The sequence below is a fragment of the Ostrea edulis genome, chromosome 1 (genome assembly GCF_947568905.1).
Source record: "Ostrea edulis chromosome 1, xbOstEdul1.1, whole genome shotgun sequence".
In the NCBI taxonomy this organism is placed as follows: domain Eukaryota; kingdom Metazoa; phylum Mollusca; class Bivalvia; order Ostreida; family Ostreidae; genus Ostrea; species Ostrea edulis.
In genome coordinates, this window is record NC_079164.1 from 33952163 (window position 1) to 33965990 (window position 13828).

At 34.7% G+C, this 13828-nt stretch overlaps 1 protein-coding gene across 1 annotated transcript in view; it reads left to right on the forward strand.

Moving 5' to 3' along the window:
• LOC125659204 (TLC domain-containing protein 2-like) overlaps positions 1 to 13828 on the forward strand; it is a 19860-nt gene extending 6032 nt beyond the window's left edge. The window contains exons 4-5 of the mRNA XM_048890809.2: positions 2968 to 3139; positions 9291 to 13828. Of these exons, the coding sequence (XP_048746766.1) occupies positions 2968 to 3139; positions 9291 to 9493 (375 nt within the window). The 3' untranslated portion in view covers positions 9494 to 13828. The remainder of the gene's footprint in view (positions 1 to 2967; positions 3140 to 9290) is intronic.

A 13828-nucleotide genomic window follows, 5' to 3' on the forward strand; every position in this document is an offset into this window, starting at 1 on the left:
TCGCTGGCACTGATCTTGCTTAAATGCAGAATGTCTGATGGTTTAGGAAAAATGTTTTTGTACCCTGTAATTTCACATATACATGCGTAAACTTTGTACTTTTTTACACTTTGAACAATGAACTAAACCCGAGACAAGTTAAGGTATTTCAGTATTGTCCTGCAGTAAACATGGTAAATGGCCCAATGTGGGTGCATGTAGCTGAGACAGGTGTTTGGCGACTAAAACTGCTGACCTGTCATATATATGCTCTGTAACAAGATCACGTGTCAATAGTGGTATTTTAAATATTGACTGTTTAGATTTATCACACTTAAAGGCCCACGACCAAGGTCTTACTGATCTGTTTGGCCAGTAAAGTACTGTTAAAACTTCTATTCATTTAACCAATGCAGAGACATGGTACTTTGTCAAAACAATTACCTTGTGACAGTTTGATTTTCTTTTGTAAGATACAGATATTTTAGGCAGTTAACATTATCTAAATGTGGAATCAGTTTTGAAAAGTTAAGTTCAACATAAACAGGAATGATATGCACATTTATCAAAGTTTGCAATAACATATATGGCAAGAATCCAGTGTAAGTCTTATTCATTGTTATGTGAAGTGAAGCATTGATTTTGTTACTTCAGCAGAGTAATTGATTTAGTAAGGGCGGGTAGTGGAAAAATAGGAGGGGGGGGGGGGGGGGGGGGGGGAGACTCGCCCCTCTCCTCCCTCCCTTATGCTGTCTGTTCTGCCCTATCTCTATCACTTTTCATCCCTCCCTTTTTCCTTTCCTTTTTTTTTTTTTAGCTAGCTGCCTCCACAAGTGTGTGTCTTTCTATCTTATTGTGTATGTAAGGAAGTTTTAAGAGAGTTCTAAGTAAACAAAGATATAGAGGAAATTTTACAAGTAAAGATAAGTTCTCATGAAGGTGACCAAAGACTGTAGGTATAGGAAAATGATGATTCCTGGGTTCAAGCATTTTTAGGTCTTGCTTATAAATCACTCAAGTGATCTATTGCTATTGGTTTGGCATCCATCATTGTGTGTTAACAAGTGAACATTTTTAATGTCTTGGTAACTACCATCCCAATTCTTATCAAATTTGGTATGAAGCATCTTTGAGACAATGGGTCATAAATTGTAAATTTCAAGACTCTTGCACCCCAGGGTCTTAGCGGTGGGACAAGAACTGCCAAAAATTGACCAATTTTCAAAAATCTTTTTCTCTACTATTGCAGCACATCTGTAAGAAAAAACTGAAGGCATGCTAAGTCATGTAGAACAAAAAGGCCTAGCTCGACCAGAATTGTAAATTTCATGATCCACAGAGTGGAGCCAAACTGGCTTATAGTGACATTTGATTAATATCTTTTTTTTTAATGCTATTGATACTGAATTGAAACTAAATAGATATTTAGACATGTTAGAAGGGAGCAGGTAGCCCTTTACCAAAATTGTAAATTTCATGATCCCAGGATAGGAGTTTTTGGTACCAGTGTGGGGGCCAAAAATTGTCTCTTTCGTTTGAATGACCTTCTTTTTTTTTGCTCATACTGTATAAAAACTGAATGCATAGGAAAATAATGAAAAGGATGTACCAAACTTGTGAATTTTACAACCCCAGGGTTCTGACTCTTGGGTTGGTCCAAAATAGTTATATAGTTTTAAATATGTACGTCTTTCATCAGTAGTGGGCAATTTCGGGGGTGTTTGTGTTTTAAAAACATGTGTTGTGTATATACTTCTACAGAATAATAGAATTTAGCTTAGATCTGCAGAACAGAAAAATTATTATACATTTTGTAGCCCCTGGGGCTAGTGATACTTTTAGTTAATACTCATGTGACCGATAAGGCCTGTTGGCCACTTGTTCATCTTTATAAGTATCATAAGAATAATAAATTTGAGGACTAACTCAAAAGTGACAGATATCATAGACATCAGACATATTGTACATCTGTACTTCTAAGCCTTTACTGCTCAGTCTGAAAACATTTCATCCAATAGGGAATACATTGGTACACTGTCTTATATTTTATAGATCAGTGGCCCTTTTCATGAAATTCATCTTATGACTAAGATAAAAAGATTTCTTTCTGTCTTTGGATGAAACACATTAAAAAACAGTCAAACCCCATTATCTTGAAATCAATGGGGCAGAGAAAAAACTTTGAGATATCTGAGAGGTCATTATATTGAGATTAAAATAAATTAAAGAAAAGTTGGGACTTTCAACTCACTTCAACGTATCCATGGACATTAGTACTAGAGTTATTGATGTTCGAGATACCAAAGTTCATCTGTATACATCACAAGGTCATAAGTAGGTATTCAAGTTTATTAATCATGGATGTACTTCATGTATTAAGTCAGAAAATCTGTAAGAGATGAGAAATTTAAAAAAAAATAAAAAATTACAGTGTTTCTGAATCTTGATATTAATGATTAAGTCTTTAAAAGAATTGTTTTGACCACCGATGTACACATTAAGTTGCAGACCTGTAGCTCTTTAAGCTCTGGTAAAATATAGCAGTGGTTGACAGTAGGTCATCATTAAGGATGAATATCACACTAGAGAAAATTTTTATGAATGGATAGTGGAGGATATATATACAATGATATCTTAAAATTGAAATCTTAAAATTCACTGCATCAGTTATCAGGGGAAAACCCCTGAAAAAATCAAACTTATGTACAAATTTGTGGTCATATGTTAACTCACTCAGTGAAACAGCTAAGCAATGAAGTTTTAAAGGACAAAAAAATTGTGAGTGATATTAATTTTTCTGTTCATGATTCGAACAAATATCAGCCATTATGATGATACATGTTTAATTCCTCCTTAATTTGTAGACAGAATGCTACTGGCAATTTAATTACATATTCATTCACATGAAATGTCAATGATAAATGGAATTTGCATCTTTCCAGTTTGATACTACCTAACATGACACTATTGGATTTTTGTTTTTTTTAGATCATCATCTGTTTTGGTGTGTCCATTGTTTCGCGGATGTACATTGGATATGCAGTAGTGGCCTTAGTGATAGAGCTAAACAGTATATTCCTACACCTTCGGCAGATTTTTCAGATTTGCCAATTTAAGAAAGACAATAAAATATACAGATTAAATAGTATCATCAACTTAGGTAAGTAAATTTATGTACTGAATTTGTATTTTTAGCTCACCTGAACCGAAGGTTCAAGTGAGCTATTCTGATCACATTTTGTCCGGCGTCCGTCTGTCTGTCTGTCCGTCTGTCTGTAAACTTTTCACATTTTCGACTTCTTCTCCAGAACCACTGGGCCAATTTCAACCTAACTTGGCCAAAAGCATCCTTGGGTGAAGGGCTTTCAGGTTTGTTCAAATGAAGGGCCATGTCCCTTTCAAAGGGGAGATAATCACAAAAATGCAAAAATAGGGTAGGGTCATTTAAAAATCTTCTTCTCAAGAACCACTGGGCCAGAAGAGCTGAAATTTACCTGAAAGCTTCCTTACATATTGCAGATTCAAGTTTGTTCAAATCATGGCCCCCGGTGGTAGGATGGGGCCACAAGGGGGGATCAAAGTTTTACATACAAATATATAGGGAAAAACTTTAAAAATCTTCTTCTCAAGAACCACTAAGCCAGAAAAGCTGAGATTTACATGAAAGCTTCCTGACATAATGCAGATTCAAGTTTGTTCAAATCATGGGCCCCGGGGGTTGGATGGGGCCACAATAGGGGATCAAAGTTTTACATACAAATATATAGGAAAAATCTTTAAAAATCTTCTTCTCAAGAACCACTGAGTCAGAAAAGCTGATTTTTACATGAAAACTTCCTGACATAGTGCAGATTCAAGTTTGTTCAAATCATGGCCCCCGGGGATAGGATGGGGCCCCAAGGGGGGATCAAAGTTTTGCACACAAATATATAGGGAAAAACTTTAAAAATCTTCTTCTCAAGAACCACTAAGCCGGAAAAGCTGAGATTTACATGAAAGCTTCCTGACATAATGCAGATTCAAGTTTGTTCAAATCATGGGCCCCTGGGGTTGGATGGGGCCACAATAGGGGATCAAAGTTTTACATACAAATCTATAGGAAAAAACTTCTTCTAAAGAACCACTAAGCCAGAAAAGCTGATATTTACATGAAAACTTTCTGACATGGTGCAGATTCAAGTTTCTTCAAATCATGGCCCCCGGGGATAAGATGGGGCCCCAAGGGGGGATCAAAGTTTTACACACAAATATATAGGGAAAACTTTAAAAATCTTCTTCTCAAGAACCACTAAGCCAGAAAAGCTGAGATTTACATGAAAGCTTCCTGACATAATGCAGATTCAAGTTTGTTCAAATCATGGGCCCCGGGGGTTGGATGGGGCCACAATAGGGGATCAAAGTTTTACACACAAATATATAGGAAAAATCTTTAAAAATCTTCTTCTCAAGAACCACTGAGTCAGAAAAGCTGATTTTTACATGAAAACTTCCTGACATAGTGCAGATTCAAGTTTGTTCAAATCATGGCCCCCGGGGATAGGATGGGGCCACAAGGGGGGATCAAAGTTTTGCATACAAATATATAGGGAAAAACTTTAAAAATCTTCTTCTCAAGAACCACTAAGCCAGAAAAGCTGAGATTTACATGAAAGCTTCCTGACATAATGCAGATTCAAGTTTGTTCAAATCATGGGCCCCTGTAGGGCTGAAACGATTCAGGTACCTCACGGTTCGGTTCAATTTTCGATTCTTCGGCCACAATTCGATTATTTTCGATTCAATTCAATAGTTGTCAAAAACTCTAATAAACAATAAAAAAAATACACAACTTTCTTGTTTTTATTTCATTTTCCCCCTGAAAATCATCGTTTTCAACAACAGAATATGGTCTTCATTATATCACATGCTATAAAATATCCAAGGGCATTGGTAATTTATTTTTGTGAAACAAATTCTACATACTGCCGCAGTTCCGTTCTCTTTAAAACCAAAATGCTTCCATACAGGAGACCTTCGATTTGCCGAAGGGTTTTTAATCATGATTCCCGAGTTAGTGTCCGCCATTTTTGTTGTAATAAATTGTAAGGTAAAAAACCAAATCCGTGTTGAATTCTTTATTTTCGGAAAAAATGTAAACATGAACCGAATCGAAATTTGAAGATGTTGAACCGAAAATTGAACCGAATGCCGTGAATTGCGGTTCGAGTGAACCGCGATTAATTGTTTCAGTCCTAGGCCCCTGGGGTTGGATGGGGCCACAATAGGGGATCAAAGTTTTACATACAAATCTATAGGAAAAAACTTTAAAAATCTTCTTCTCAAGAACCACTAAGCCAGAAAAGCTGATTTTTACATGAAAACTTTCTGACATAGTGCAGATTCAAGTTTGTTCAAATCATGGGCCCCGGGGATAAGATGGGGCCCCAAGGGGGGGATCAAAGTTTTACACACAAATATATAGGGAAAAACTATAAAAATCTTCTTCTCAAGAACCACTAAGCCAGAAAAGCTGATTTTTACATGAAAACTTTCTGACATAGTGCAGATTCAAGTTTGTTCAAATCATGGCCCCCGGGGATAAGATGGGGCCCCAAGGGGGGGATCAAAGTTTTACACACAAATATATAGGGAAAAACTATAAAAATCTTCTTCTCAAGAACCACTAAGCCAGAAAAGCTGAGATTTACATGAAAACTTTCTGACATAGTGCAGATTCAAGTTTGTTCAAATCATGGCCCCTGGGGATAAGATGGGGCCCCAAGGGGGGATCAAAGTTTTACACACAAATATATAGGGAAAAACTTTAAAAATCTTCTTCTCTAGAACCACTAAGCCAGAAAAGCTGAGATTTACATGAAAGCTTCCTGACATAATGCAGATTCAAGTTTGTTCAAATCATGGGCTCCGGGGGTTGGATGGGGCCACAATAGGGGATCAAAGTTTTACATACAAATATATAGGAAAAATCTTCTTCTCAAGAACCACTGAGCCAGAAAAGCTGATATTTACATGAAAACTTTCTGACATAGTGCAGATTCAAGTTTCTTCAAATCATGGGCTCCGGGGGTAGGATGGGGCCACAAGGGGGATCAAAGTTTTACATACAAATATATAGTTAAAATCTTTTTCTCAATAACCACTGAGTCAGAAAAGCTGATATTTACAAGAAAACTTTCTGACATAGTGCAGATTCAAGTTTGTTCAAATCATGGTCCCCGGGGGGTAGGATGGGGCCACAAGTGGGTGGGGGGGGGTCAAAGTTTTACATACAAATATAGAAAAAAGCTTTAAAAGAACCATTGGGCCAAAGAAGTTGACATTTACATGAAAGCTTTCTGACATAGTGTAGATTCAAGTTTGCAAAGGGTAGTTTGGGCCATAATAGGGACCAAGGTTTTACATGCAAATATATATGGAAAGTCTTCAGATATGGGCCAAGGTGACTCAGGTGAGCGATGTGGCCCATGGGCCTCTTGTTTTTTATGTGAGTTATTCAGGTGATTTATTGTGAGTGGTTAATTGTCATTTGTCGTCTGTCATGCATTCTCTCATTCATGTGGTGCATATCGCTAGTTTGATATACCATAGCTCTATCAAACGTCCGTTGATTATAGCACTCCCAGTCCGAACTACTTTTTAGATCATCCCACTTTAATATTCCCTAGTTTTTTTTTCCTGTTTATCCAGTCTTCGTGAAAACTCACTAGCCCGACACCCGAAGCTACTAGATTTCACGCCAGGCTAGTAAAATCCGAGTACGCACTGGCCTGACGGGCTAGTGAAAAATACGACTTATGTATGGTACAAATTGTCTTTAGAAATCATCAGAGATTGAAGTCTTTAAAACGCTTCAGTCAGTGACTCCATTTTAATACTTTGACGAGCGTCTCGATACATGATAACAGCGACTAATAAAAAATAAACAGTTACACCATGAACGCTTTTGAAAAATTAAAATCGGGAGCAAAGAGACAATTTATTTTTTGTCTTGGGCTAGTAGATTTTTTTCTAGGGTAGTGAATTTTGTGAATTTACTAGCCCTACTGGCTAGTGGGTTCAAAAAGTTTTCGCGAAGACTGGTTATCAATGGAATACACTGGTTTAATGCAAGTCACATTTCATAGAAATCTACACACCATGAACAAATACATGAACTCCAAAATTACAATTAGAAAAGTAAACAAAGAGAGATGTCAACAATTATTGTCAACAAGGAACCATTCAGGCCACATCTCTCTTCTCCATCAAACTTTTGATGAGTTTTGGCATGTTACTCAGGTGACCATTAAGGCCCATGGACCTCTTGTTTAAAAATAATCAACTGAAGATCAATGTTGCATGTTCCTTCAGGTGACTATTAAGACCTATGGGCCTCTTGTTCAAATATGGAATGAATTTGTATATATTTACTCAGTGAGTGAAATCTGCCGTTTAGATAAGAGATCATTGGCCTAGTTTTTGAAAGCTAAACACAGGTACCATTTAGGCTCAGCTACACAATACAAAAATGAAAGCTTTCACCCTGACAGGTACTTGTGTTAAAGGGATCAGTAAGCTGTAGTCTGCCATGCTCTGTGAATTCTTCTGTCTGACATGGTATTTAGACTTTAAAATGATGTAGAGCTAACAGGTAGTTCTATGCTTCATTAAGTGATCATTCATGTTACCTGTTTAAAGAGTGTATTAACACAACACGCTGTATACATTTTTTTCTTCAGATCCATTCACACTTTTGAATACGAGCCTCCATTTAGGAATGCAGATGAACTAAATTTTTAAATTTTTGAACGCTGCATAGAAACCTGCACATGTACTCAAAATGTGACTGTTACAACAACTTTAGCAATATTTAAATAAATAATTTATTTTGCTAATTTGTCTATCATATGAAAATATAAATAGGTATTTTTCATCTTTTAATATTGCATGTGTTGCATTCCATGCTCAAGTTATTCTAAATACATAACAGTATAAAAATCGTGCCTTTCAACAAACAGCCCCCTCGATTCTGAGGCATGCTATTGTTTCCTTTCATATCTCTGAATGAAATTCTGATTTATCTTTGAAATCTGTATCAAAGAATATATATGTATTGATTTTAGTCCAAACATTCTTAATGGATTTCCCTGTTACATATAATTCTAAACTGGAACAGGATTTTTATCTTTATCCTCTTTTGACAGGCTTATTATAAAATCCCATCAAAGTAACCTCACACAATAATTTTTTGTTTGGGGGTGTCAATTTTGACCTTTCAAAGCTTTATATACTCTATAGTGTATCAAAGGTTTGGATGAAATACATATATATCGAGGAAAAGTTTGTCATCCTGAAATTGATCCTAGCTTCCACATTGATATATATGTGATGGGAAAATATTTAATTTGCATGGTACATACAAAAGAATTCCAACAGAAGTTTTGGAATGATATAACTATACATAGTCAAATCATGTCTGGTCATATTTTATGCACTGTGTAAGACCTAGCTCCATCAAACCTGGTCTGCTGATAGTTAACTTTAGATATGTTACATTAATGACAGTGTCACACCTTGCATCATGTACATACAGTCCCAGAGCAGTGTACTTGAGTGGTGCACTTTTATTATGTTAACGTAGTTCCACCCTCCTGTAACGTCATAAGATTTTGCAAAGTCAATGATTTAATAAGATTTATGCATGACAGGAATTAACATGAATTTTGTTGGAGTCTTTTTCAATAGCTATTGTAAAAAGTCTTGTTAACCATAAAATATTTCAAAAGTCTAAGTTATATATGAATAATCAATTATATATTTCAAATTCTTCAATCCAAGGGCAATAATTCTGTTTTCGTTTTGTTTATCAAGTCCATTTTGTGATGAATTTTCTTTATTTTTCACAGACATTTTGTATATTTTTTTAAAGAAACAGTTTCATGAAATTGTTATGAATACTTAGTATTATTTTGTTTTAACTAGTTCTTGTGAAATTTTGATAATGCTGTTTAAGGAAAATTGCAATTTTCTGACGTTGATACAGGTAAATATGTGTGCTAATTAATAAAAAAATTTATTAATACCGCATTATACTTATTTTATCATTTTTATTTGTTACTAAAATATATTATTTGAAGAATCAACAATCAAATATAAGATTGAACCTATAATTCTAGAGGGGTGGAATTACCTTAAGTAGAAAAGTGGCTTATTGAGAAATAAAAACAACGACACATCAAATGTTTATCACTGACAAAGCTTTGGGTAATGTAAATATTACAGTAAATTTTTGCAGTTTGTCACATTTATATGTGTTGACTTTTTCATTCCAGGTACATTCGTAGGTTTCCGTATTTCTGTGATGGCTTGGATGAGCCGTTGGTTGTTGATTAATAAAGACTTGATTCCGCTGGTGTTTTACTCGTTGGGAAGCATCGGGCTCGCTGTGATGACAGTCATGAACATTATTCTGTTTTATCGTCTACTGCAAAGCGACTTCATCCGCAAGAAAGACGCCTCTGTGAAAGCGGACTAATGTTTCACTCCTTGGTGAAAGTAGATTTTAAGTCTAATTGCCATAGAGAAACAAGTTTTGACTGGTTTGTTGTGCAGTTTAATTATTTATTATCGGGAGTATGAGAATGAAAATGATTAATTGTGTGTACTAGATACATTAGTAACGCTGTAGCTTTATCTGAATAGCATTAGAGGATCAGTTCAGAATGACGTCATGACTACTTCATGTAATTCTGTCAGGAATTCATAGCTTTACTGAAGTGACTGATTGAAGCCTGATTTAATCAACAAATTATGTTTGGTGCGTGTGAGTGCGGGCTATGTAGGGCTATATTTATAGGTTTATATATAGGGCTCGACATGGCATAGTGCCACAAACTTGTCAATATTTTTAAAATATGTCAAATTAATTCACTGAAACACCTTCATAAGTTATTGTAATCAAATTATCCAAAGTTCAATTATTATTAAATTTAATAAAACCACTACAATACATGTATCTAAAATTTTTGGACACAGATTGTTAATTTTTTTCTGATCAGCCGTGACCATAAGAACACCATACTCGAGGTTTTTGTCCTACCTTTTCAATAGCTAGATTCTATAATAGAATTGAATCGGTAAGTTGATATGTAATTTTCATTTGGACTGTCTTTGCAATTGTTGGTTATGATTTCATAAATACTTAGAATTTATGCCCAGATGTTTGGCAGTAAATGAGCAGAACTTGACATCAAACAAAATGATATTTAGCTGCCAATCTATAGATCATGAGCTCGAGTCTCACAGACGTTTAAAAATGTTCTGGTCAACCCTTTACTTTAATTGCTCCATTTCAGAATAATTTTGTACAAGTAACCCCCACCCACCCCCACTTCCTATAACAATTTCCTCTGCTGTGTTATTTTTCCTTAAACAAATGATGGTTTTCAATGAAATATCTAGACTAAAAGTTTAAACATAGAAGTGGACTAATTTATGGTAAATATTGCTGTACATCAAAATGTTATTCATTGACAAGTTGTTAATTAAATATATCATTCCAGTATCCATGGTAACAGTCCAGTCTTTGTCCGTATTTTGCATTCCGTCTTCAAGTGATATGATTGCTACTTACTATGTCCGTAAATCAAAGTGTAAAATATCGGGATTCGATGCCAAGGCATGATAAGGATTGTTACCAGCCTCCAAAATTGAACATTTGGAAGATTTATCCAAATTTTTAAGATTTGTATTCCTCTCTATAGCCAGATTTTTCACTAAAATTAGAGCTATTATTCCAGATTTTGATATTAAATGTTTATATCACAAATGATTGTCAGGGCAAAATGATGATTTAAAATGGCACTCACTTGTAGGACAAATTCGCCTTCAAAAAGCATTCAGTGTCTGTATTGCCATCGGCAAGTGTTGTCTGTGAATTGTTCGTCTGATTCCTTCCAATCACCTGTCTGAACTCCATCCAGTCACCTTAAAACCTTAAAAAGGTGGGTCATATGAAACTGGAACATTTTTTTTAATTTTATATAATTATGTTCACAAATGTGGTAAACTATCATAAAATGTGCATCTACCATTTTGAATAAATATGTCCCATCCCATATTCTGTGAGAATGTAAGATGAACCTTGTTTATTTTCCATGATTTAAATGTATTGAAAACTCAGTATATGAACAAATAGCAAAACAAAAACCAAAAAAAAACACCCGGAAAGGATATCTTGGATTCTATTCTCAATTATTTTCCATAATTTAAGTTATTTTAGATACACAGTCTGGACAAAAAAATTTTGCTGTATGAATTTATTATTTGTATGATAGTTTCTCAAGGCCTAGGCAGTGGCGGATTTAGAGGGGGGCGCAGCCGGTGCACGCCCCCCCCCCCCCCCCCCCTAAAATTTTCAAATTTAAGGTAAATCGCGGCATCTTGTTTCGGAAAATGTACTAAACGATAAAAGAAGCAATAATTTCTTCCACGCCCGGAGAAATAAATGACAAAATCTTTTGATTTCTTGAATTACTTTATTGGGAGAACTTAATTTTTTCAAAAAACCCCTTAAAATTTGGGTCATTTTATTAATTTCACCTTATTAAAATGATAGAAAATAGTACAAATGACTAAATAGGAGAAACATTTCAAGCCCCATAAAATCTGTAAAATCCAGGAGTTTCCGGGGGCTTCTCCCCCTGAACCCCCTGGACCCACTGCCTCATAAAGTGGCGCCCCCCGTAACCGCAATTCCTGGATCCGCCCCTGCTAGGTGACCTTGGTTTTAATTGCCATATATTATTAATTTTATATTTAGTTATGTGTGTATTGAATACACAGATTGAACAAAATTTTCTGTTTTGTGAATATGTTTATAGGTTATATTAATTTCTCAGGGGCTGATAACACAAGAATCTTTCCAAAAATGTTGTCTGAAAAACTTGAACAATGCAAATGATTTTTTGGAAATTCGCGATTCGTATGTATACAAGAGAATACAATTAGTTTCACACTTTTCTGTGTGGGGAGATGCTGTAGAGTGATTTATATTATTCAGGAAAATTGTAATGAGAGACTTTGGACTTGAATGTCTTGTGTATCAGATTAGTCGGCTGTTAAAACACTATATGTACAATCATTTATTGCCTAAACTTTTCTTGGTTCATTTGTTCCTCTACATGTTTGTATTTTTGTATATATGTATTGATTATACTGTTGTGAGTTTCATAGAAAAGCCTTTTTTCTAATGAACAGATTGCCTTAATTACATCAAACACAATCAGTCTCACCAAAAGCTGCAAAAGAAGATTTTTATTTTGCTATTGCAACACTTTTTAGAATCGTGTGATTTGCCAAGTCCCATAACCTTTGTTATTATGATATACCTAGGTGCTATTTGTTTCAGCTGTAATTGTAAACACAGCGGTGCTTAAATGGATTAGGTTTTGTAATATGTTTATGGAAGATTTTTTTATGTTGATTTTCAAGTATTGAAGAGGATGAACATAGGGGAAAGAACAGAAAATAGTATTTTCTGTATCTGCTCAAAAAGTACCAAATCCTAATGAAACTAGTATTGGTTCTACTTCCTGTATTGATCTTTACTGAAATGAGTGCATGTGCATTTTGGCTTACAACTTACACAACTATCACAAGCCTAACAGGAGAAGCAGATGGGATATCTGGGTGTGTACATACGATTTATCTGTTAGACGACGGTAATGTCAACTCATGATTGTACCCATTGTGCATCATTTCTGAGGGCACTAAACAAGGAATTATTGATACATATGCGGTACAATTTCCATGTGTAGTTTGTATGTGTAGTTATATGTCTGTGTTATTTGTAATCTCAACTACTATTACTAGAATTGTACCGTAATATGCAATACTGATAACTCTTCCTTGTTTCATCAAACAATCCAATGCTTACAATTGTACATCATTCTCCGACAAATCTCCAGAACAAGTTTCTCTTCAAATATGGGAATACTAAGCTGTCTGGGGCTTGATTATCTATGATTTCGCTATTATAAGTAAACTAGTTTTATGGATTTTCTCATCAAAGCATGAGATGTCCACCCAGAAGGTATATACATTGGCTATTTGTTTTTAAATCAAGCATGGACTATTTTCAAAGCATTTTAATTCATTATTGATACTCAAAGATTACAAAAATTAGTAATATTATACAGTATATATGTAATTAGAACTTAATTCTATGAAAGGGGCATTAGCTGTCAACTAGGACGCAAGAACTTTTTCTTTTTAATTCTGAACCGTACGTGATTCAAATGTCGGAATGCGTCAAAAAGGAAGAAAAATAAATCTGTTAGTGCAAAAAAGACCTCCAATCAAATTTTGTGGAAAATGATGCAAAATTTCTCCATAATGGATTATTTACTTCTGTCCAATAATGCTTCTGCCATTGTTTCCACCTAAACAAAAGGAATTCTTATGTTCAAATAACAACAAGTATCAATTTTAATATGTCAGGGGTGATTGTTATATACTGTACAGCAGTTTTAGTCACCTTGGTAACAAATGCTTCTTCAGATATATTTAAACGACGTATCATTTTCTTTTTCTTGGTAATAATTAAAAATGTATATCACAGTTTTGGGTCTTGTACATTATTTTATGTGATAGAATGAAGATGTGAATATTTAGCTAATTGCAATTATAAATTATTTTTTTGGCGTTGTTATGCTAGTGTTAAACAAGCAAACACTCCCCCAATTTCTAGCGCTATACACGTACATGTATATAAGATTTATTTTGTAATGTATGTAATGATTTTAAATTGTAATTGTTTCATATGTACTATTTTATTTGTTGTATTTTATTAAAATGGTTTATAATACAA